Source organism: Marasmius oreades, chromosome 9, assembly GCF_018924745.1.
Source record: "Marasmius oreades isolate 03SP1 chromosome 9, whole genome shotgun sequence".
Taxonomy (NCBI): domain Eukaryota; kingdom Fungi; phylum Basidiomycota; class Agaricomycetes; order Agaricales; family Marasmiaceae; genus Marasmius; species Marasmius oreades.
In genome coordinates, this window is record NC_057331.1 from 2387482 (window position 1) to 2406620 (window position 19139).

A 19139-nucleotide genomic window follows, 5' to 3' on the forward strand; every position below is an offset into this window, starting at 1 on the left:
CACTTGTGTCACTGCGCACATAGTTTTGCAGCATAACGAAGGGCTCCAATACTACCAGACTGACATTTCTCTTGATTCCTCGCCCTGCTCAGCACACTTGGCGTTAAGTTGCATTCCCATGAATTTTACCTTGACATGAATTCAATGCTTTTGGGGTTTTATGAGACTCGTGGTCAACTAGTAGGGGTGAGCATGTTTGTTACCGCAGACACCAGCCACTGAAGGAAACGTATAAAAGCCTCCCCAAATCGAACTGCTTTTCTTCACTCGAACACTCAAAAGTCGTCTGTTCAAGTACTAGTCCTTTTGTTCAATATGCTCTTCAACAAAGTCTTCGCCGTCTCCACACTCACTACTCTTGCTGCCGCCACAGCCATCGAGCGCCGCACGGGCCAGCCTAACGAACAGTGCCCAGGCCTCCAATGCTGCCAACAGACCGGCCAAGCGACCGACACCTCTATCATTACCGGAGCTGGACTTCTTGACCCGCTCGGGCTCAACGGGCTCCTCACCTTACTGTTGGGCGTGCCCCTCGGCGTCATCGTCGGTCTCAACTGCAGCCCCATCACCGTTATCGGTGGTGGCAACGGTGCATGGTTAGTTCACGGGTCGCTGTTCTTCTACTAATCGAACATGATTAATGATACCCTTGATTTTCCCCTTCCTAAGCGGCTCTGGAGGCACTTCTGTTGTTTGCAATGACAACAGCCACGGTATATAATCCTATGCCTCTCGATATGTCGGCTCTGAACTGACTGTTTCCCCTCTCGATATCTAGGTGGTCTCGTCAACATCGGATGCGTTCCCATTACCATCTAAACATCACTCGGATAAGGAATGAAAGACTGCTGCTTGGATATCGCGGTTTGGATGTAGTACTCGCCTTTGATTGGTCTCAGGAAGTTCGGGTTTTTGTAGTTGAAATAATAGTGAAATATTAAATTGTTGTTGGTGTAAACGTGAAAATGTGTGGTTATCCTTCGCCGACCCGCTCTGATACGCCCCGGGATTAAAACTTAAGTTTGGGGTTAAAGGTTGAACGTTGAACATTAATGAGTCGCTCAATGGCTCCGATATGTATTTTTTGATTCTTTACTCAATTAAGCGAAATCTAGGTTGTGCCTTTCGTACGCGCTGAAGAACGTAGCCATTCGGAAGCGGTGGGAAGCAGCCACTAGTACTGCAGTCTGCAACCAGTCCTGTATTCGTGAGGCCTCTGAACACGCGTGGTCAAGATAGGTTCCCGGGCCGTTATTGCAATGAACGACGGGTTGCGGCAAATTACCTAGCAAGCAGCAGCAGCGTGGCTCTACTGACGTGCAGGTTCCAGAAATTCAACTCCGAACCTCGTCAAGTCGTCGGAGGATCGGGATCGTGTATACTATTATTTCGGGTCCAGCTTCAGCTAGGATGCAATCATGATCAGTAGGAATAGTCAAAATGAACTAACATTAAATACGATATATGCAGACTACCAGATTAAATGTGTATACCTAACACATACAGTAAAGTCTAAGGATACCCGGAATAGTAACGATCAATAGCCGATATTGACAACCTTATCAGCATAGGTTTCCCACTTGTTCAAAACCACATCCGCAATAAAGTGCGCCACATCTCGCCTGGAAACCGTATAACCACCCAGTTCTCCCTCACTCACCCGATACGCTGGCTTAGACTTGCCAGAGCCCGACCCCTTCTTTTTCTTCTCGGCTTGACACTCTCCATCTGTCAACATCGCAGGTCTGACCACCAAAACGTTCTTCAGCGTCCCGGGCGCCGGTAACCCTGGAGTTGAAGTCCAATTCGAGGGTAAGATCCCCTCATCCGCTTCCCCATCCTCTTTCGAGTTCCATGTCCAACCAGCACAATGATGAATAATGATTTCGAGTCCGATTTTGTCCTTGTGAGGGAGGGCAAGCATCCATGCGTAAAGAGGTTTGAGAGGGAGAGGAAGTGAGGCATGCGAGGTCTTAGTGAGCCCTGTTGAAGAAACGGCAATGATTTTTGGTTGAGGCTGGGATGTAGGCATGGTCGTGATGGTATTCATGAAAGACCGAGTGACAAGGTCTGCAGGTTTAATGATAGCCCCTTTGGTAAGTGACATTTCGGGTGTTCCTCCTGAGAAGGGCATGCAAAATAGTCAATATCCTGTAATTCGGGAGAAAAACGAAACGCATTGACCACATACCAACTGTGAAGAGCAAGACATCAATGTTGCCGTGCTTTCCCGCTTCTTTCCAACCATTCTCAACGTCTGATTTCTCAAGCGCGTCGCCTTTGACGAGGAAAGCCTTGCCTGAAGCGACGTATTTGCCGATAACTTCGTCGTCCTGGAGCTTTGAGAGATTACGAAGCAGGAATGTCACAGTGCATCCAGAATCTACAGTAAGGAATATCGGAACTTTCAGCATTGCATCAGGTTGAATCGAAATAATCACGACGTGCCTAGAAGACGGATAGCAGAAAAGTAACCAATGTTTCGCGATCCACCAAGTGATAAAATGTTCATCTTGATGTAAGTGGTTTCAGGTCCCGAGAGTGAGTGAATTGTTTTGTACCTTTTACCAGAACTATGCTCTGATTTTATACTCCAGTTTCATCAGGGGCCTCGGCATAGTAGTGACGAGACAAAGGCGGCTTTGAAGCTGCATTGCCGTTGCACCCGATGAGCTGTGCCATCCGTGGCACACGCAAGTTGAGTTGGCGGGTATCCCACGACGGCCATATTGAGCCTCCGGTGCCCTGACATATACATATATGATATAACGCGTTATATGTACGTCGGTAATATGCGCATTTCGTACTGTAGATAAGCTACAGCCGTTTGGCTGACTTGAGGCTTGAGCTGCGCAATCCTTATATTATGGGAGAAGTGTCGCGATTATCTTGAAAAAATGATCTATGCGACAGGAGCGGGGTAAATTAAAGCGGAGATTGAAATTTGCCATGTGCACGATATCGATGTACATGTCCCCTCCCTCTGAGTGGATGACTTCCCGTAAGGATGTGCAAATAATCTCCTTTCAAATAAAAGTTTTGATGTAAATTGGAAATTGGGAAATTGTCGAATTATTTGCAGATGCCTCCCGCAATGCTGGAAATTTGCATGAAGTGCTCGGATTTATCACACGTGTGGTAGCTCGCCAAGGGCGTAAGCGCGGACAAACTTCCAAATCTGGGCTGGAAATCATGTGGACTCACCTCGCTTAACGAAATATTGCAGCAAAAACAGTTTAGAAAGGGGTCGCTAGGCCTTTCTAAATTCAAGAATTTAGAACATGCCCTGATGTTCAGATTCTGGTATTTGTTGCCAGGTATCACTCGCTTAACATATCTCCGATGATTTTCAGCGTTATTTGCAACGATATTTACAAATAATCCTTACGGGAAGTCATCCAGTCTGAGGTAGACGTGTTATCCGGGCATTTGTACTTGTATGTTTCTCTCTGATTCTCGGACACTTACATCATTCTCGCCGAGCCGACTGTGCTTTGGAGCCGGACCAGTGCTCTTACATTTTCGGACTCTTATTTACTTCCTTTGGACTGCATGTATTTACAGCCACTGTAGTCTAGTATTTTTCTCTTGTATTTGTGTCTTACGGTTTCCACAGGGCACTGTTAAATGGACTTGGTAGCCCGAAAGTATTGTAGTATAAATAGGCCGGAGTAACTCAATATACGGTAGAATTCTCTTGCCTTATTTATCATCTGACCGTCATCAGATCTGACATAGAGAGGGCAATACTTCAGACGACCAACCGCACGTGGCATCCGTCACGCGTTACCGTTTCACCAAATCGGGTAGTGCCCACTCAATGCCCTTTCATCTTTCTACTTTGCTACACATTGTTTTTCACTAAAGTTCTTCTGGAGAATCATGCTAAATAGTACTATATAGTTGCTTCCGAAGTGGTATGACATTGCAATTTAATCTCAAGTCTCTGATATACTTTTAATGAATTTAGCCATGGTTTCTAAGGCTTATGAAAGTTTACCAGTGCCCCAATTCCTCGAAATCCTCCAAATAGTCATTGGAGATCTCCAAGACACATTCATCTCTTCTCTGAACCACGTTTCCAGGTCCTCCAAGGTTGGCATGATGTGTAAGGTGTGCTTTTGTTGTGGCTGGCATCAGAAATCACTGTGCTGGGCTAAAAACTGTATCAGGAGGCCAAGATCAGAACCTTTAATTGATTTTTTTGACACAACTTACTGTTCTGACTCAACTCTATAGATCTCCGGAAGCAAATTTATGTATCTGGTCGACGAACGATAGTGGTGGAAGAGGTAAAAGTATGGGACTTGGATATAAAAGGGTCGTCACACTCGATCACATGGGTTGGTGGATTATGAATGTCATCTACCTTACCATAGTACTTTTTATGTTTCTGTTGATTCCTACTGTGACTGACATCTATATTCAGCTGTTATTAGGTAATTTCTATGTTCCCACACTCCTTTTTTATAATAATTGTCATCTCTCACTGTTCAGTTCTGTTTCTGTGGCCCTTCCCCTTCCCTTCTTTAACTGTACCAACTTGGTGGGTTTTCCCACAGGTTGCAGGTTTTTCTGTGCATGGGACAGGGGTGGAATGGGGTCAGCCACCTGTACAAAGTCCTGTACCAGTTCTACCTGCTATTCATGCCATCCAACATGTACTGATTTGGTACAGAATACATTTATACTTTTTCAGGTCAAAACCTGTAACTCACACCTGTGACATAGAATAGAGCAGGGCCACACCCATGGATAGGAAAGTTAGGTTGGTGGGACGGAGCTGGAATGGGGTCAGCCACCCTGTACAAGTCCATCCCTACTATACTTTTTCCCATGGGTAATAAAGGGCTTGCAGAATGGGTTATACCTCTGACACAAGATAGAGTGGTTTTTCCACAGTTTCACAGAACAGGTGACACCTGTGACATGGATAGTGACACAAACTTTCCCCCCATGGGTGATTCTTGCTGTTCCCTACCTGCAGACCCCCTATAAGCTGAAGGCTGAGTGCAAGTCAAGCAGGTGTATAAACATGCAAAAACTCGGCACAAAGGGCCGGGTCATAAGCTTGTAAGTAAAGTCATGTACTGCAGATGCACAACGCAGGATGGTCCACAACAACTTGCGATGTAAAGCAACGTACTCTGATTTCCCGGCCTCCTAAGTACACGATCTCGCGTGACACATACAAAGGAAGAAACAATGATCTTCCCGGTCGCCACTTACGCAGACTTCGTCCTGTATAACAGCACATACGCCGAAGAATCCTCTCCTCCTCCATCCAACGTTGCAAGTTTCTCTCTCGGAAACACCGAAACCTTCTCATCGTCAAACTTGTACCAATCCTCATCGTCTTCATGTGCATACAAATCCAAATCTTGTTTCTTGGATGATGACCCAGATCCGGGCTCATCAGTATCCATAGCGTTGGGATCAGGGTTAGATGGTGAAGGCGATGTACCCGAACCCGCCCCGGGGAACTTCAAAGGAGGACCATGGAATACACTCTTCTTCACGAAGCCGATGTAGTGGCCAGAGTCAGCTGCAGCGCCTTTGTGTGTGACGATAGCTACGAGGCGAGTCAATCAATCGAAAAAGAATAGTCACGACGAATCCAAGAACCCACCAACTAACTCGTAAAGACCGTTACAACTAGCACCGACATCATTCTTCACAGACGGATCAATCAATTTTTCCAATTCAACCCTCTCCCTCTCCCGATAGACATTTTCGTCCTCTAGTTCCCCTCCAGCTACCGGAGCGTCAGCAACACTCCCAGCCGCAGGCGTAGCCGAGTCCGTGGAAGCGTCCCCAGCAGCTTTTGTAGTCTCTTTCTCTTGCTGGACTTTCTTCGTCCGCCTCCGGACCTTTCGTCTCTCGGCACGTTCCTTCTCGATTTCTAGCATCCTCCTACTTGCAGGTAATAACTTCTCCTTGAGTTCGGGTGTAACCAGATCAAGAGCATCATAGACTTCCGGGAATTTGACTTTTCTCTACACAGGGGGTTGGCAAAAACGATACAAAAAATCATCAACACACGCATTACTCACCATGATCTTCGCTTTTTTCTGTACATCGGATTTCCAAGCAAATCGAACCATGTGTACTGTTAGGTAACTCGGAAGACGCGTCAACCTCGATGTCTGTACATATTCCGCGGTGCGATTAAGGGAAGGAGAATGTTTTGTGAGTGTCGAATTCAAGGCCTGAAATGAAAACATAAAAATTAGCTTCGTGCTTGAGATGGCGCGGAAAAAACTGACACCAAGGATACCGGAATGCATGTAATTCGTCTGAGCGGTGATGTTGCACTCAATCTTCATGATTTTCTCTGTCGCAACAGTTGGCGGCTCCTCCGGGGCTTCAGGGGACGACAGCCTTCAATGAAAAAAGAGTCATCACACAGAAGACGGATGAGGTCATCATAAGTACTCACTCTCTGCGGATTTCACCCATCATGTATTGTTCAATGAACTTCCTCCTTCCGCTTCTGGCCGGTTCTGGTACCAGTGCCTCCAGTACATCAAGCTCTCGAAGCGAGTTCAAGATTTGGGAGTAACATTCTTCCGCATCTGCGTAAATGACAACAACGAAAGAGCGTCAACTCAAACGTTGTAACATCTGAGAAAACAAAACAATATCCCATACCCTGTTGTGCATACCTCCCACCCATCATCGCCATCATACCAGTTTTTTCGCTTCTGTCGCGTTCTGCGAATTGAGGGTTTACCTATTGGTGTCGAATAAAGTCCATCAGGTGAGCGGATGTGTGTCCGTATGAAGTAGACAATATACGTTACCTGCCGAAGTACATTCAAAAACCCGGTAGGATTGACTGCGTCTGTCGTGCGAGTCAAACTATCATACAAGCCACGAAGAGATGCAGGTAAACCGCTGAGGCTCGGAACAGCTGATGTCGAGGGCTGTCCTTCTTGAGATCTAAGAAGACGGGATGAAAACCAATGAACGCGACGAAGGTTAGAATAGTGGCGGCCTACACTCCTAATGATGCTTGCAGTTCGGGGATCGCTCGGAGAGCCTGTACAGTGGCATTCATATAGCACGTGTTGCCCAAGCTGGAAAAGATCGAGAACGGAGAATGTCAATCGGTACGTAAAACAGAACGAGCAGTGGCACATACTTGACGAATCCAACAGGTCTATCCAACTTGAAAAAGATGGAATTATTCGTGAAATCCTTCTCTGGCATTTCAAGTTCAAACGTACTACACTGGCAAGCTCTTCGGCGTCCATATCTGTGTAGATCGGAGGCGTTCAATACTATGAGATTGAAAGCAAGTGAAATGAACTACGTACCTTCCAAGAACACGATAGGCTTTTCGGGTGCTTTGGGCAATTCACCAGCCGTACCGATAACCATAAACGTTTGTCCCTAGATAAATCGATACAACCGTCAACCTCCCAATCAGGAAAAGAGAAAGAACAAAATCCATACAGCTTTTGGTGCAATCTTCGCCCAGTTCGAGTCATCCTGAGACACAACTCTCCCTTCAGAATCTTATTTTAGAAAGCTCAAAAAAGAGGCTGCTACGCACCTTCAGAACTCCTCCTTTCACCATAATCTTCATTCTATCTAACGGAACGCCAGTCGCTTGATGGACAGCCTCTTTGAAGGCCTTTGGTGGAAGCTCAGGATCGAGCTGAACGCTGTGAGTTTTTCCGGAATGTTTAATGTTGACAGCGAGAGGAGCCATGGTGGGAGTTGAGAAGTAAAAAGAAATTGGGAATTGATAAACGCAGAGTACGTGTATACCGCGATGTGACCAACGTGACAACCCTGATGACGACAAGGCCGAGGAAAAAATTCTGACATAGCTACACAAACTTTACAAGTATTGAAAAACGAGTACGTGGATTGTTATCCTCATTCTGTTTGAGATAGCCAACATTGAGTTTTACAGTACAAGGTTACCAGCTTGGAGATCAATCGGAATGAATGGTACATGATAGTGTAAAGAATCCAGGAAAGATGTAAGGAACGAGGGATGATTAAAATTCTCCTGAGAAAAAATGCAGAAAGAATCGTGATAGAGATGGTGGTAGTTCAGACTACTCCTGGACTTGACTGAGTAGACTCGGAGGACGTGATGCTGGTTTTCCATGCCACTACAGGGGCCAGGGCACATACTAGATCGTTGGACGATCTACATCAATCGCCTACTTTGTCGATGCGACCTCAAGTGGTTATGCTTCCTATGCTCCCGCACTGGTACTTTTTCCGCTGGACGTGGCATTGGTGGTGGCACGGCAGCCGTCCCGCTCCAGATTTCCATGTCCATCTGGTGTCGGTACGCGCGAGGGAAGTATGCTGCCATAGGCTCTGGGATGTGGATTGGTTTAAGGTCGTCGTACTTTGGAACCTGTCGTATAATCGAACGGTGAGTATCCGTGTAAATTGAACTCGGAATGCCACGACACACCTCTTCGTCCTTCCCTTGGTTACCGACCTTCGAGCGCATCACTTTGTGTCGAACGATTAGGATGCAGAGAACTGTTGCAAACAGCCCGACTAGGATAAAGAATGCAAGAAAGAGATAAGTGAATACGTTCCAGCCAGTGGACATGATTCTTTAAAGTTGAGGGGGGGAGGGGACGAAGGACTACGGAAGATAGCTTGTTGCAGTATAAGTACTTGCACAAGACGATGCCACTATTGTTTTCTGCTTTGAGGGATGTGGCCGGAGCCATAAACAACCAGAATGGTAAAGACGACAAGGCCATTGTCAAGGCCATTGTGTGGCCAATTTCGACTCGCCAAACTTCACGTACCTGGGCACGCCCATTATCCTGATGAATGAGGGTGTTCTGTACGGGCAGGTATTGTGCTCGTACTGCCCAGAAAACGAGTTGACAGGTGTAAGGGAAGCAAGTCATTGGTTCGGAGTTTCATTTCGGGACCTTTAGAATCTTCCGCTGTCTTTGTCAGTTCAGGTTGTCGGAAAGAACTAATTCAACCGATTTCTGTGACCTTCATTCCATTTTACCACAAGAAAGGGGCCATGAGCGATAAGAAATCAATGTCATTGTCAGCCAACTATTAGCCTCAATCAAATCTTCGAACTGACATCTCTTGCTGACGCCTAGACGGTTCGGGATCTGCATTGACAATCAAACAACGTTCAGTCAGATTTGAATTGATTTATTAGGACGATAGGATCCTTATTGATAGAATAAAGAAACCACGAAAATGCCAATACCTTCCCAGTCATTCCTCCCGTTGGTTGAATGTGAGCGCCGGGAGTCGCCTTGGGCCGCACCGTCGCTATGTGAAAGCCGCAATAACAATTCGACCATAGTCCGCACATTCCCGCCATCACCGAACACCGCAGTCGTTGACATTTTCCTGTCGAGGCCAACCTTGGGGCCCGAATCCAGGTAGATATATTTCGTAAAAAGTAGGAGGAGGATGCAAAGCACTCCATACCACGAATGAAGGGGGCCAATGCACAAGTTCGTGCCTAAGCAGCGTGCAGTGTTGCAGGAGTACTGGATTCGAGAAATGAGTTCCGCTCCCGATATCCGAGGGCCCACTAGCACTATCGATTATCGGATTCCTTTAACATCGAAGGGAGGAATTCGAAAGACCCGAAGAGAGCCGGAGTTATAGCGATAGCCATCTGAATACAAGGTTAGCCGTCTGATCAATCCGCGCCGAATCGTAAGTTGATAGTTACACTTGACGGAAAAAATGGCCAAACCAGTAAAGAGCTATGCAAAACATCACAGAACACACGCAGAGAAGGGGTGTGCGGTGTAACGTTGAGTCGTCGAGGGAAAAGGGTTAATTAGTGTACCACGTGCTGCGTGATTTCTGCCTCGTGTTTTGCCACATGACAGGACCCCCAGAAACTCGCTAAAAAAAGCCAGAGCCTCTTCATGGATCAGCCCAAGACGCTAGCCTTCCGAATTGAGGCAAAGGAGTGTTCAGAGTCCCAAGCCTAGATAGCTTCGAGCTATCATCGAGTACAAAGGCGAGAAAGCCTGCAGAGCGACCGCTAGATCAAAAAAAATCGATCCTAATTGACTGGCGGGATTTTTGGTCCGCATTGGAGTGGGAATACTAGGGTGGGAAAGATATTTAGAGTGACCGGGGTCCTGACGCATGATTCGCTTCAAAAACCTGTGACTTTCACTCACCCATGTGACGATCACCCCCAAGTCAGCACCCCCATACGCGCTCTCTGCCTGCAGAAATCAAGAGTCCCCTTCCTGACTCACGGTTATCCGTTCTTGCTCATCGAGTATGGTTTTTACTATTGTTTAGTTTTCGAATTCCTTATAGGGTATTCATTTTAGATTTCCTCTTCAGCTGCGTGTCGTCGAAGTCGTCGACACCGATAAACCCCGTCGTGAGTGGTATTCATACGGGATGCCTCGTCCAAATTTCGAGAAATTATTGCCAGAATCGTAACCTATCACAAAACGCAAGAAATGGCACCGAACACAACAGAACCGGTTCTGCCTCAAGCACCAGCAACGGCTGTCCCGCCTTCATCACAATCTCAACCGCCGTCACAGCAGGGCACCCAACATCCAGTCGCAAGTCTTGATCGGGAGCAGTTAATGCAACTTCTCCAGCATATTCCTGGGATGATGAACAAACTCGTTAGTCTCGTTTTGCTTTTTTCCTCTCCTTTCGTTGTCGATCTGTTCTGGTCCCTCCCCGAGATCTCTTACCGGCACTCTCTTCCACCTAACCTTTGATATCTTATCTTCTTCCGAATGACCATCAAAACTTCCCTCCCATCTCCACACGTGATCGCGACTTCAATCCATCGTTTGGTCTAACGCTGGTTCCTCATATGACGTTATATAGGTCGGGTCAGATGGAAATCTCAAAGCCGACGCTGCTCAAACTCTTTCCAACCTTTCACAACAACAACCTGGATTCCCACCTCCTGTAGGAGCACAATTACCTGCAGGTGTAACACTTCCTCATGGTCTAGTACCACCACCACCATCGGGACAGTTTCCTCCTGGTTTTCCGGGTGAACCAGGTCCCAACTCTCATCCCAGGGGACCTCCGAATCTGGGACAGCTGAGTGCAGCTGTCGCTATGCAAGCTGCCCCACCACCACCACCGCCTTCAGGGCAACAACAACCCGCGGGGGGAGGGACAAAACCACCAGAGGATGACGATGGTGATTTGTCGGATGGTAAAGGCAAGAGTGATGGTTCGCCTACTTCCACACCCGCACCAGGCTCCGCAGGAAGAAGAGGGGGGAGAAACGGAGCTGCTATGGGTTCTGATGAGTGGGCGAGGATGAGAAAGGATAATCATGTACGTTTCTAGTACCCTTTCTTTAATCCTGGCATATCTTAACCTGCGTTATTCGTGTTGACAGAAAGAGGTAGAACGTCGCCGAAGGAGTAATATCAACGAAGGCATCAACGAGCTCGGGCGTATCGTGCCGAACGGTTCTGGAGAAAAATCCAAGGGTGCTATCCTTTCTCGCGCGGTGCAGTATATTCATCATCTCAAGGAGAACGAGGCGCGGAATATCGAGAAGTGGACGTTGGAGAAGTTGTTGATGGATCAGGCGATGGGCGATTTGCAGGCGCAGCTTGAGGAAGTTAGAAATATGTGGACGGAGGAGAGGAACGGACGACAGAGGGTTGAGGCGGAGCTGGAGGCGTTGAAGAGTGGTGGAAGTGCGTCCGGTGCTGCTTCTGGTGCGCCAGATATCAAGCCGAATGGGAACAAGCGGCCCAGCGAGGAGGGAGAACAAGGAAAAGAGGATGATATAAAACGACAGAGGATGGAATAAAGAGTCTCTTATGCCCAACGCACAAACGTTGTTTTTGGGACTCGCTTTCCTCCAATAACTTGAATTCTCTGGGGTTGTCAGTCTGCTCGTGTCTCGCTTGGTATCTGTATCTTAACTGTGGGTCAGTTTATATCCCCTTCGTGTTTGTTTCTTAAACTTTTTCTTCCCTTTTTTTCTCGTTTTGCTTTCGTCTGTATCCAGTTCGTACGCGTCGAAGTAGTAGTCTTGCTGTATCATTGATATGCCAATTGCTTTACTCTCTCTTCTACAAATGTCTGCTTGGGAAATTCTACGCCTATACCACAAAGCTCTAGCTTCTCGTCTAACATCTATAACTTGATAATCAACACCACCAACCCAATCTCAGTCATGAGCACAACCAAGGTGACTGCAATCACAACCCATCCTGCCGTCACAAAAGGTCGGCCGAAGATTCTCGTACTAGGAGGTGCAGGTGCAAAAGTCGGGATGGGAGAACGACGGAGACGAAATCGAGAGAATGAACCAGATAGTTTGGATATCAGCGTCTCCTGACTCTTCGGATGGCCGTTGGCGATGTTTTCAGGAGCCGTGCTAGCACTTGGTCCGCTTAAAACTTCCTCTTCTACACGAGGATCAGCAAAGTCGTGTCGAGAATGGCGATCACGAGCGTATGAGATGAGTAAGAGAAGTCCTCCCAGAATTGCAAAGATGAGGCCAACTAAAGCGTAGGGCCCCATGTGTTAGAACGGTTTAATACTCTCAAATAAAAGACTCCGCACTTCGATAAAACCTTGTATCGAACAACCTCAAAATCGTCAACGCATATCCCAAATTCCCGAGCGCAGTTCGAGCGTATGCACCTTGAAAAGTTCGATGACGAGCTCGGAGTTCCACGAGGAGGGCGAGATCTGAAGGTACGATTAAGGAGTCGGCTCTGTGTCCCCTGTTGCAGGAAGTAGGTTGTTTAGTTTATGGAGTCATGGATAACTCAGAACGAACATATAACGATGACTTTGTTGTCTCTTTAGACGAAAATTGAAACCGAGTTGTAAGCCATCTGTCGCTTTTGCTTTCTCCTTCCTGCGTTTCTGTAGCTGTGTGGCCGTGGTTTGAGGTGTTGCCATTCTGCGAAAGGGCGCGAACACGGAGTGGAGGTGAAAGGAGATGTCAGCATGATCCCGGCTGGGCGGATACTGTGTAATACCACCCGGGAACACCCCTTGAACGAGCTGGAGGTTGCTCGCATTTATCAGGGTTCCAGTGGTTGAAGAAGAGTAGAAGCATACGGCTGCTCAAATACTAACTGTAGGACTGCTATTGAACTTGACTATGTTTAGTACTACCGAAAGGGTAATCAAACGCCTGCAGGGGCGATGCGTACTTATAGATAGGTAAGTTTTAAAAAAAACCCATTGGTATTAGGGCAAGCTCAATTTAATCAGAATGTAGCAGGTGAAGGTTCTGAATTCTCTAGATCTCCTATAGCCGATGCCAGAAAAGGTGGCGGAAACTAAGCCTTATTGGCCTAGCAATCAAAATCAAAGCTGTTCCATCGAGGAGACAATGATAACTACATATCCATCCAGCAGTTAGGTCGACCTCCATTTCGCTTCCTGGAGACGGAGATGTTGTCGACTGTCTTTGTCGGGCAGATGGCATCCAGAAATGTTGTAGTCAGCGTGTTAACCTCACCACTTCGTCGGAGTCACCGTCCTCGTCCGTAAAATCGTATCTTGAATGCCATGTGTCGCGGAAAGAAGAGAAGAAGAGAAAAGCGGCGAGAATTGAATTAATGACTGGCTGTAGAACGGGAAGGCAACGATCAGCAGATGATCATTATTGATACGAACACATACATATGTATCTTTCACTTCAACCGCCACCATTCCTCTGCTATCTCCCTTCTCCCATCCCTAGGATATCGGGATCCATTTGTATATGCCTTTGGACAGCGTTAAGGCCATCCATCAGATTCATATCGGAAAATGATATATCATTTTTTGCCCTCTCAAACCTCCTTTGTGCCGGAAATTTTTCAGTTACCGAGCGTTATCTTTCAAGGTGTCTGATCATCATCTGTCGGCGTGTTACTGAAAATCCAAGCGCTCAGGCGCTACAGGCCCGGTTGGCAGTACGGTGGGGGACAAGGAGGAGATTGCAAGGGAACCGAATCATGTTTGAATAGTGAACGAGGAATAGCAGAATCGTGGTTCAATCGTGGTTCGCCCGAATTCGAGTAGGTCGATGAAGAATAGTTGACGCGTAGGTACTTCTCGTGCGTTGGGATTGAAGAAACCGTGACGTTGATATTTGTACGCGCCTTCTCCAGACTCCATCACCACATACCAAACTCCGACAACCACACACAAGGAAAACCACCCTCGGATAGAATATCGTTGACCTTCGTCTTGTTTTTTCGTACGTTCCCTTCGTAATCTCCCTCATATCACAGATACGGGTTGAGCTGACGGGCAAGAGCTTTGTTCGTTAACAGAGGTTTTGATAAAATGCAGTAGAAGTGAGTTCTTTAATATTGATACTGCGAACGTTGCTACTGCCAGGCAGAAATTGCCTTCGGTGTTGGCAACCACAATTGCGAAACAGCGACAGCGGATGACGCACCACGTTTACCTTGCGGTTCGAACGTTGTTGCTCGGAAAAACTCGATGATTCACCTCTGTAGGGCTCATCCAAACCTTCTTTCTGCTTTCGATGCTATCATACGGATAAGCTAGCAAGGCGTGGAAGACTGAGGCGTCCTGGGTTGTTAATATTGGAATTATATATCTGGCTCGGGGTGAATGCTGAAAAGAAAGGTTTGGTCAATGGGTCAATGGCCCGCTAACGTTCTCCGCCCACTCTTTCCCTTTCGCTTATCCGATAGTTCGCGCACGTTTGTGGGCTTTCGTTCGGTGATGCAGCTTATTGTTCACTGCCCCACTTCTTCACTTTCAATTGCTACATCGTCTGTATCCATACCTCTCACTCTCTTCATGCCTCGGGTATAGGTTCGTCTTTCAAAACTCAACTGGATCCCCCCGAAGATACTTGTCAACCATCATAATTTCTGGTGCAAGGCGAATCGAGTCCCTATCGAGTTACCTTGTCGATCTCATTCTTTCGTTTGCCACTACTTAACCAACGGGACGCAAAGGGTTTCTAGGTACAGGAAACTCGATTTAGCTATACACCCCCTTTTTGACGAAGTACAAGGGTTCGTCGTTTTTACGCTCGTCTGGTCAGTCCTAACTCGGGCTAAACCACGTATTTGCTTCTTGCGGGTCCGGTCCGACAAGATGTCGCGGGTCGGGTTCTGCGCGAACACCAAGAGTTAACCCAGAACCCGTATTCCTGCTTGGCTGTCGTGTTCGATCTTGTAGTTAGCTGGGGCTGGCAGAATAAAACCGGAAAGGATTGACAGTGGGGGTGGAAGGTTTTAGGTCCGAGTTATTATTTATTTTCCGTGTCTAATGCCAGTTTGGACGTTGACATCCGTTTCTCACTTTTTTAGGCGTGACTCGGTACTGGCCCCTGGGCGAGCCGGTCTGCCACAATCTTGCGTTAAATAAGGTTGCAGAGCACAGCGGCTCTGTGTCGACGGTCCGGCGGGTAAGGGTGCGAATCTACGATACAGAAGTAGGCCAATACCGCCAGGACCGTGATCCGCGCGGTTTGGCGGTTTCTGATGAGAACCAGGGGTGCCATGCTTGGTGCACCTCTACTACCTTTACAAGGTCGATGCGGTGGGTATTAATGCAGCCTTCGAATTTGAATTCAAATGCATCTTCGCACAATGCTTGAAACTGGTGTCACATAGGTGGCTCTGTGTTGTGGGTACGATATGGCTTGACTCGAGGAACACTGTCTTGTGCAACTTAGCGATTCACTAGGCTCTGCCCCGCACCTACTTGCCGTAAAGTCCACCTAAACGCGGAGCAGAAGGGCAGAGGAGTCTTCAGCTCATTAGCTCGCTCTCTCATTCCTTGCCTCACATTTCCCCTGTTACTTCGCTTTCACTCACTCCGTCCTTTACGTACTTCACACCAGCCATCGACTCCGCCCATGACCCGGGCTCGCTTTCCTCCAAAATGTCCTCTGTATCACAAGTGGAAGGCAAGTGGAAGGCTAGAGGCAAGAGTATACATCGCGGTGCTTCGAATTCGCCACCTTACCGTAAAGGGCAAACGCGACGAAACCAGCTTAAAGGGCAATCAAACGCCTGCACAGATGCGTATGACCTACTTTCAAGTTCTTTTTCCCCCCTTCAATGTCCTTTCGAGTGGGCATTTGATATGACACCTAGTACTCGAATCGAAAGTCGAGGATGTGAATCTCTTCTTCCCACTCTGGCTCAGCCGAATAATTGCAAAAAGCGGCCACTCACACCTAACAGCACGAGTGTGCCACTCCCTCCAATGCAACAACCACCATGTACGTCTGGATATCCACTTCCTGGGGGCACTGTCAGACGCTACCGACTGTTTTCATCGGGGGTGAATCTGACCCGGTCTCCCTTTTGAGGTATGATTGACGGAGCAAGGAGGATCCAGTGGGTTCGAGAAATATCGAGGTCGAAGAATTGGTCGTAGCTGTCGTTTAGGCACAATTTTTGCGGGCAACAACTCCGACGACGGCGCGGAGCTCATTTCGCTACCACGGTCATGGAACATTCCAATCTCTGGCGCGCAACTGACTGAAGGTACATGTTCCCCCCCCAACTCCGTTGGTTTGAATTGTGATACCAGACTCTATCACCGGAAAGAAGATAACACGAAGAGAAAGTGGCTCATATGGCGCAGAAAAGGATAACTGTAGAGCAGGAAAGGCCAATGATCACTTGAAAAATCAACATTACGCTACGCCGAGTGATTGAAAACCGCTCACCAAAAAAACCTCAGTCAACCATGACCCGGGTTCCTGGAAAAAGCAGAGCGTGCATAGGAAGGCTTTGTCTCGCGCGTGGTTCGAGAAGGACTGGAATAACAAAGTAAGGGATACTGTGATTTTGAAGGTAGTAGGGGCCGCCCTCTAACTTGTCTTCAGCTACTTAGGAGATACCAGATTTCTTTTTTGGCTGGCTCGTAGCGATGGTTTTTTGTTTTCTGTACTTTCCTTGAGAAGAGCTTAGGTCTGTTAAGTTGAGTCGAGCACAGGAGATACGCCGTGGATGGCGGTCGAGGTTAAAATAAAACTCTAATCGGTATCCGATTATATCCGACGAATTCCCAGTCAGCCGTGTCACACTGTTTCGCTTCGACTGTCACTCCCTCCTTGTCTCCTCACCTCTACGTGTTTCTCTCTTCCACGCTCTCCTTCCTATTCGAACATCCCTAAGAAGAAATACCGGTGCTCATTTGTATGCCGATGAGGTATGGGTCATCAATCAAGCTGCATCCCCAAGCTGACATTCCCCATCTATGATCATTTTGATTCATCTCTCGATTACACCCACTGGTCACACTGCGCATATGGCATATTTTACACACCCCAAGTCTGTGGAATCCTGTCAACAGCTTTTTATAACGTACAAAACAGTTAATAACAATCCGAAACAGGATCCTTCATTTCCCGTTTTCTCAAATCTCGTAGACTCATTTTCGGAGGACTGGGCTACCGAGGGATATCTTTGGAACTTGATGGTGAATCGATGATCAAGTCCAAGTCATCAATGTTTTTACTGGAAGGTACTTGGCGAACTGCGGGTTCGAAAGTCCCTTATGGATCATCTCAACACGACCCGTGGGCCGTGGACTCGAGTCCCATACAAAAGATATCTTTGGACCTTGATGATGGAGTGATGATCAAGTCATCGGTGATCTACCAAAAGGTCTGGATAGTGAACTTCGATCTTGAAAGTACTCAACGATTTGTCTCCGCAGTCAACACGACCCGTGAGCTGTGGACTCGAGATTCTTACTGGACATGTAGTGCAAACAAGAAGACATACACCTGTGAGATTAACGACAAATTCTCGTCAATAACGCTTCTGACATGCATTAATGTTTCTGATCATAAGCAGCGTCATCGTCCCGCGGATTTTCCAAATATCGAAATAAATGTCTGGGCGCTACAATCGGCAAATTCCGAGGCGAATTTTCAAAGATCAATACTTATGACCAGTGGATGGGATCCGTCTCAATTTTTGTTCCAAAGGTATGGACTGTCAATTTGAACAGAAAGCCTGAACCTGAATGAAGGGCTTGAAGTTGCACACTGCCTGTTACTCGTAACCCCTGCAGGACACCCCAGATTAACTTGTTGGGCCCGGGGGCGAGGCACATTCAACGTCGACGTTCAAGTTGGGACATCTTGCATACTGCTGGACGGAGGAACTCCGAATGTCAATGGTCCAGTTTCAATGAGGGGGGCGACCAGGAGGGTGAGTTGTGATGATGCATACTGTAACTCGCAAAGCCAATGAATACCATATTCATATTCACATTTCACTAGTTCGGCGTCTCTCATGTCAGCCGCCGGTATCACTCAAACTCCTTTGAGCCGGGGTAAGCCTACTGCAAGTATAGTTGGTCAAGTAGCATGCGACCCTACTAGTCCCAACGGACTTCAATCTGGGTCCCGTCTAGATAACCACTAAACTTTCAAGGAGGGATACCCGGTGCCGAAGTCTGCAGCGGAAATCCAAATGTGTATGATACTAACAGACTGGGCCGTAAAAGGACTCTAACCTCAGGATGTGCCCTTGACCCTTGTTTTCCCGCGGTATCCGAAAAGAAGATCTGTCCAACAAGGAACCGGTAAAACGCACTATGTTCTTGGGAAAACGTCGCTTTGAAAGTATTCACTCGATCAAAATGCGAGTCAAGAGGTCGCGACGATCATGGGTCGTATCAACGCCCAAGCATTATCGTGATGGCTATGTGCACATTGCACTTCCTAATTCAAACAGCAACCCAAATCATTCAAACGATACATCCCCATTCAAAAATTCTGGCATGGAAGCTCTGCCACATCCGTGGTGGCGTCGTAGGTGGGATCAGTCCTGCTATGTGGCGGGGGGATGACTGATGTCAGGAATGAGCCTTGAAAAACCCTCTCTGGCTTGTTGATTGACTATGCCGTTCAAAGCCTACTGTATACATTCCTTTTCTTGGGCCGTCCGAAGTGGCCGCTTATGGACCTTGCAGCGAAGAATTTGAACACCGTGCCGAATAGTTTCTCATCGAATTCAAACTTTAGTTTTTGCCTGAGTGGCCTAGATACGAAAAATGTGATCCCAAATGGGTCATGGCACCCGACTCCACCATCAAGCAACTAAGAATATATTTCCGAAGATGTCAGTAGGTGAGGCACGGTCTGAGCGTGCGGGGAAGGAGCCGCCGGTGAGTTGAAAGTCGTCAATGTTTGG

General features: G+C 47.4%; 8 protein-coding genes across 9 annotated transcripts; 3 read left to right on the forward strand and 5 right to left on the reverse strand.

The window, feature by feature from the left end:
* Positions 1–315: 315 nt before the first annotated feature.
* E1B28_013671 (uncharacterized protein) lies at positions 316–819 on the forward strand (the record flags this gene model as incomplete). Its single annotated transcript, XM_043158841.1, has 3 exons — positions 316–596; positions 670–713; positions 779–819. 3 exons carry the CDS (start codon positions 316–318, stop codon positions 817–819), a joined length of 366 nt encoding a protein of 121 aa, XP_043004196.1.
* Positions 820–1393: 574 nt separating this feature from the next.
* On the reverse strand, positions 1394–2719 carry E1B28_013672 (uncharacterized protein). Its single transcript, XM_043158842.1, has 3 exons — positions 2449–2719; positions 2192–2383; positions 1394–2121 (listed from the first exon to the last, which is right to left on the reverse strand). The coding sequence occupies exons 1-3, from the start codon at positions 2510–2512 to the stop codon at positions 1538–1540; spliced, it is 840 nt and encodes a 279-aa protein (XP_043004197.1). The 5' UTR covers positions 2513–2719; the 3' UTR covers positions 1394–1537.
* Positions 2720–5005: 2286 nt separating this feature from the next.
* E1B28_013673 (uncharacterized protein) lies at positions 5006–7771 on the reverse strand. The gene is made up of 13 exons (XM_043158843.1): positions 7559–7771; positions 7459–7494; positions 7320–7395; positions 7230–7258; positions 7145–7170; positions 7002–7079; positions 6804–6942; positions 6652–6733; positions 6440–6575; positions 6267–6381; positions 6054–6209; positions 5630–5996; positions 5006–5572 (listed from the first exon to the last, which is right to left on the reverse strand). The coding sequence occupies exons 1-13, from the start codon at positions 7715–7717 to the stop codon at positions 5226–5228; spliced, it is 1746 nt and encodes a 581-aa protein (XP_043004198.1). The 5' UTR covers positions 7718–7771; the 3' UTR covers positions 5006–5225.
* Positions 7772–8167: 396 nt separating this feature from the next.
* On the reverse strand, positions 8168–8587 carry E1B28_013674 (uncharacterized protein; the record flags this gene model as incomplete). Its single annotated transcript, XM_043158844.1, has 2 exons — positions 8168–8383; positions 8444–8587. 2 exons carry the CDS (start codon positions 8585–8587, stop codon positions 8168–8170), a joined length of 360 nt encoding a protein of 119 aa, XP_043004199.1.
* Positions 8588–8945: 358 nt separating this feature from the next.
* Positions 8946–9640, reverse strand: E1B28_013675 (uncharacterized protein; the record flags this gene model as incomplete). Its single annotated transcript, XM_043158845.1, has 5 exons — positions 8946–8991; positions 9089–9119; positions 9221–9380; positions 9448–9559; positions 9609–9640. 5 exons carry the CDS (start codon positions 9638–9640, stop codon positions 8946–8948), a joined length of 381 nt encoding a protein of 126 aa, XP_043004200.1.
* A 535-nt stretch (positions 9641–10175) lies between these two features.
* On the forward strand, positions 10176–12006 carry E1B28_013676 (uncharacterized protein). The gene is made up of 5 exons (XM_043158846.1): positions 10176–10264; positions 10320–10372; positions 10427–10628; positions 10840–11304; positions 11369–12006. The coding sequence occupies exons 3-5, from the start codon at positions 10455–10457 to the stop codon at positions 11789–11791; spliced, it is 1062 nt and encodes a 353-aa protein (XP_043004201.1). The 5' UTR covers positions 10176–10264; positions 10320–10372; positions 10427–10454; the 3' UTR covers positions 11792–12006.
* Positions 12007–13016, reverse strand: E1B28_013677 (uncharacterized protein). The gene is made up of 3 exons (XM_043158847.1): positions 12773–13016; positions 12553–12716; positions 12007–12491 (listed from the first exon to the last, which is right to left on the reverse strand). Exons 1-3 carry the CDS (start codon positions 12895–12897, stop codon positions 12121–12123), a joined length of 660 nt encoding a protein of 219 aa, XP_043004202.1. The 5' UTR covers positions 12898–13016; the 3' UTR covers positions 12007–12120.
* Positions 13017–17017: 4001 nt separating this feature from the next.
* On the forward strand, positions 17018–18903 carry E1B28_013678 (uncharacterized protein). Of its 2 annotated transcripts, XM_043158849.1 has the most exons (6): positions 17168–17264; positions 17329–17600; positions 17653–17724; positions 17790–17926; positions 17980–18152; positions 18224–18903. In XM_043158849.1, exons 2-6 carry the CDS (start codon positions 17421–17423, stop codon positions 18268–18270), a joined length of 609 nt encoding a protein of 202 aa, XP_043004204.1. In that variant the 5' UTR covers positions 17168–17264; positions 17329–17420; the 3' UTR covers positions 18271–18903. The 2 variants fall into 2 exon arrangements, with proteins under 2 accessions (XP_043004203.1, XP_043004204.1); XM_043158848.1 differs by lacking the exons at positions 17168–17264; positions 18224–18903 and adding an exon at positions 17018–17142 and having other exon boundaries at positions 17266–17600; positions 17980–18219.
* The last annotated feature ends 236 nt before the right edge of the window (positions 18904–19139 follow it).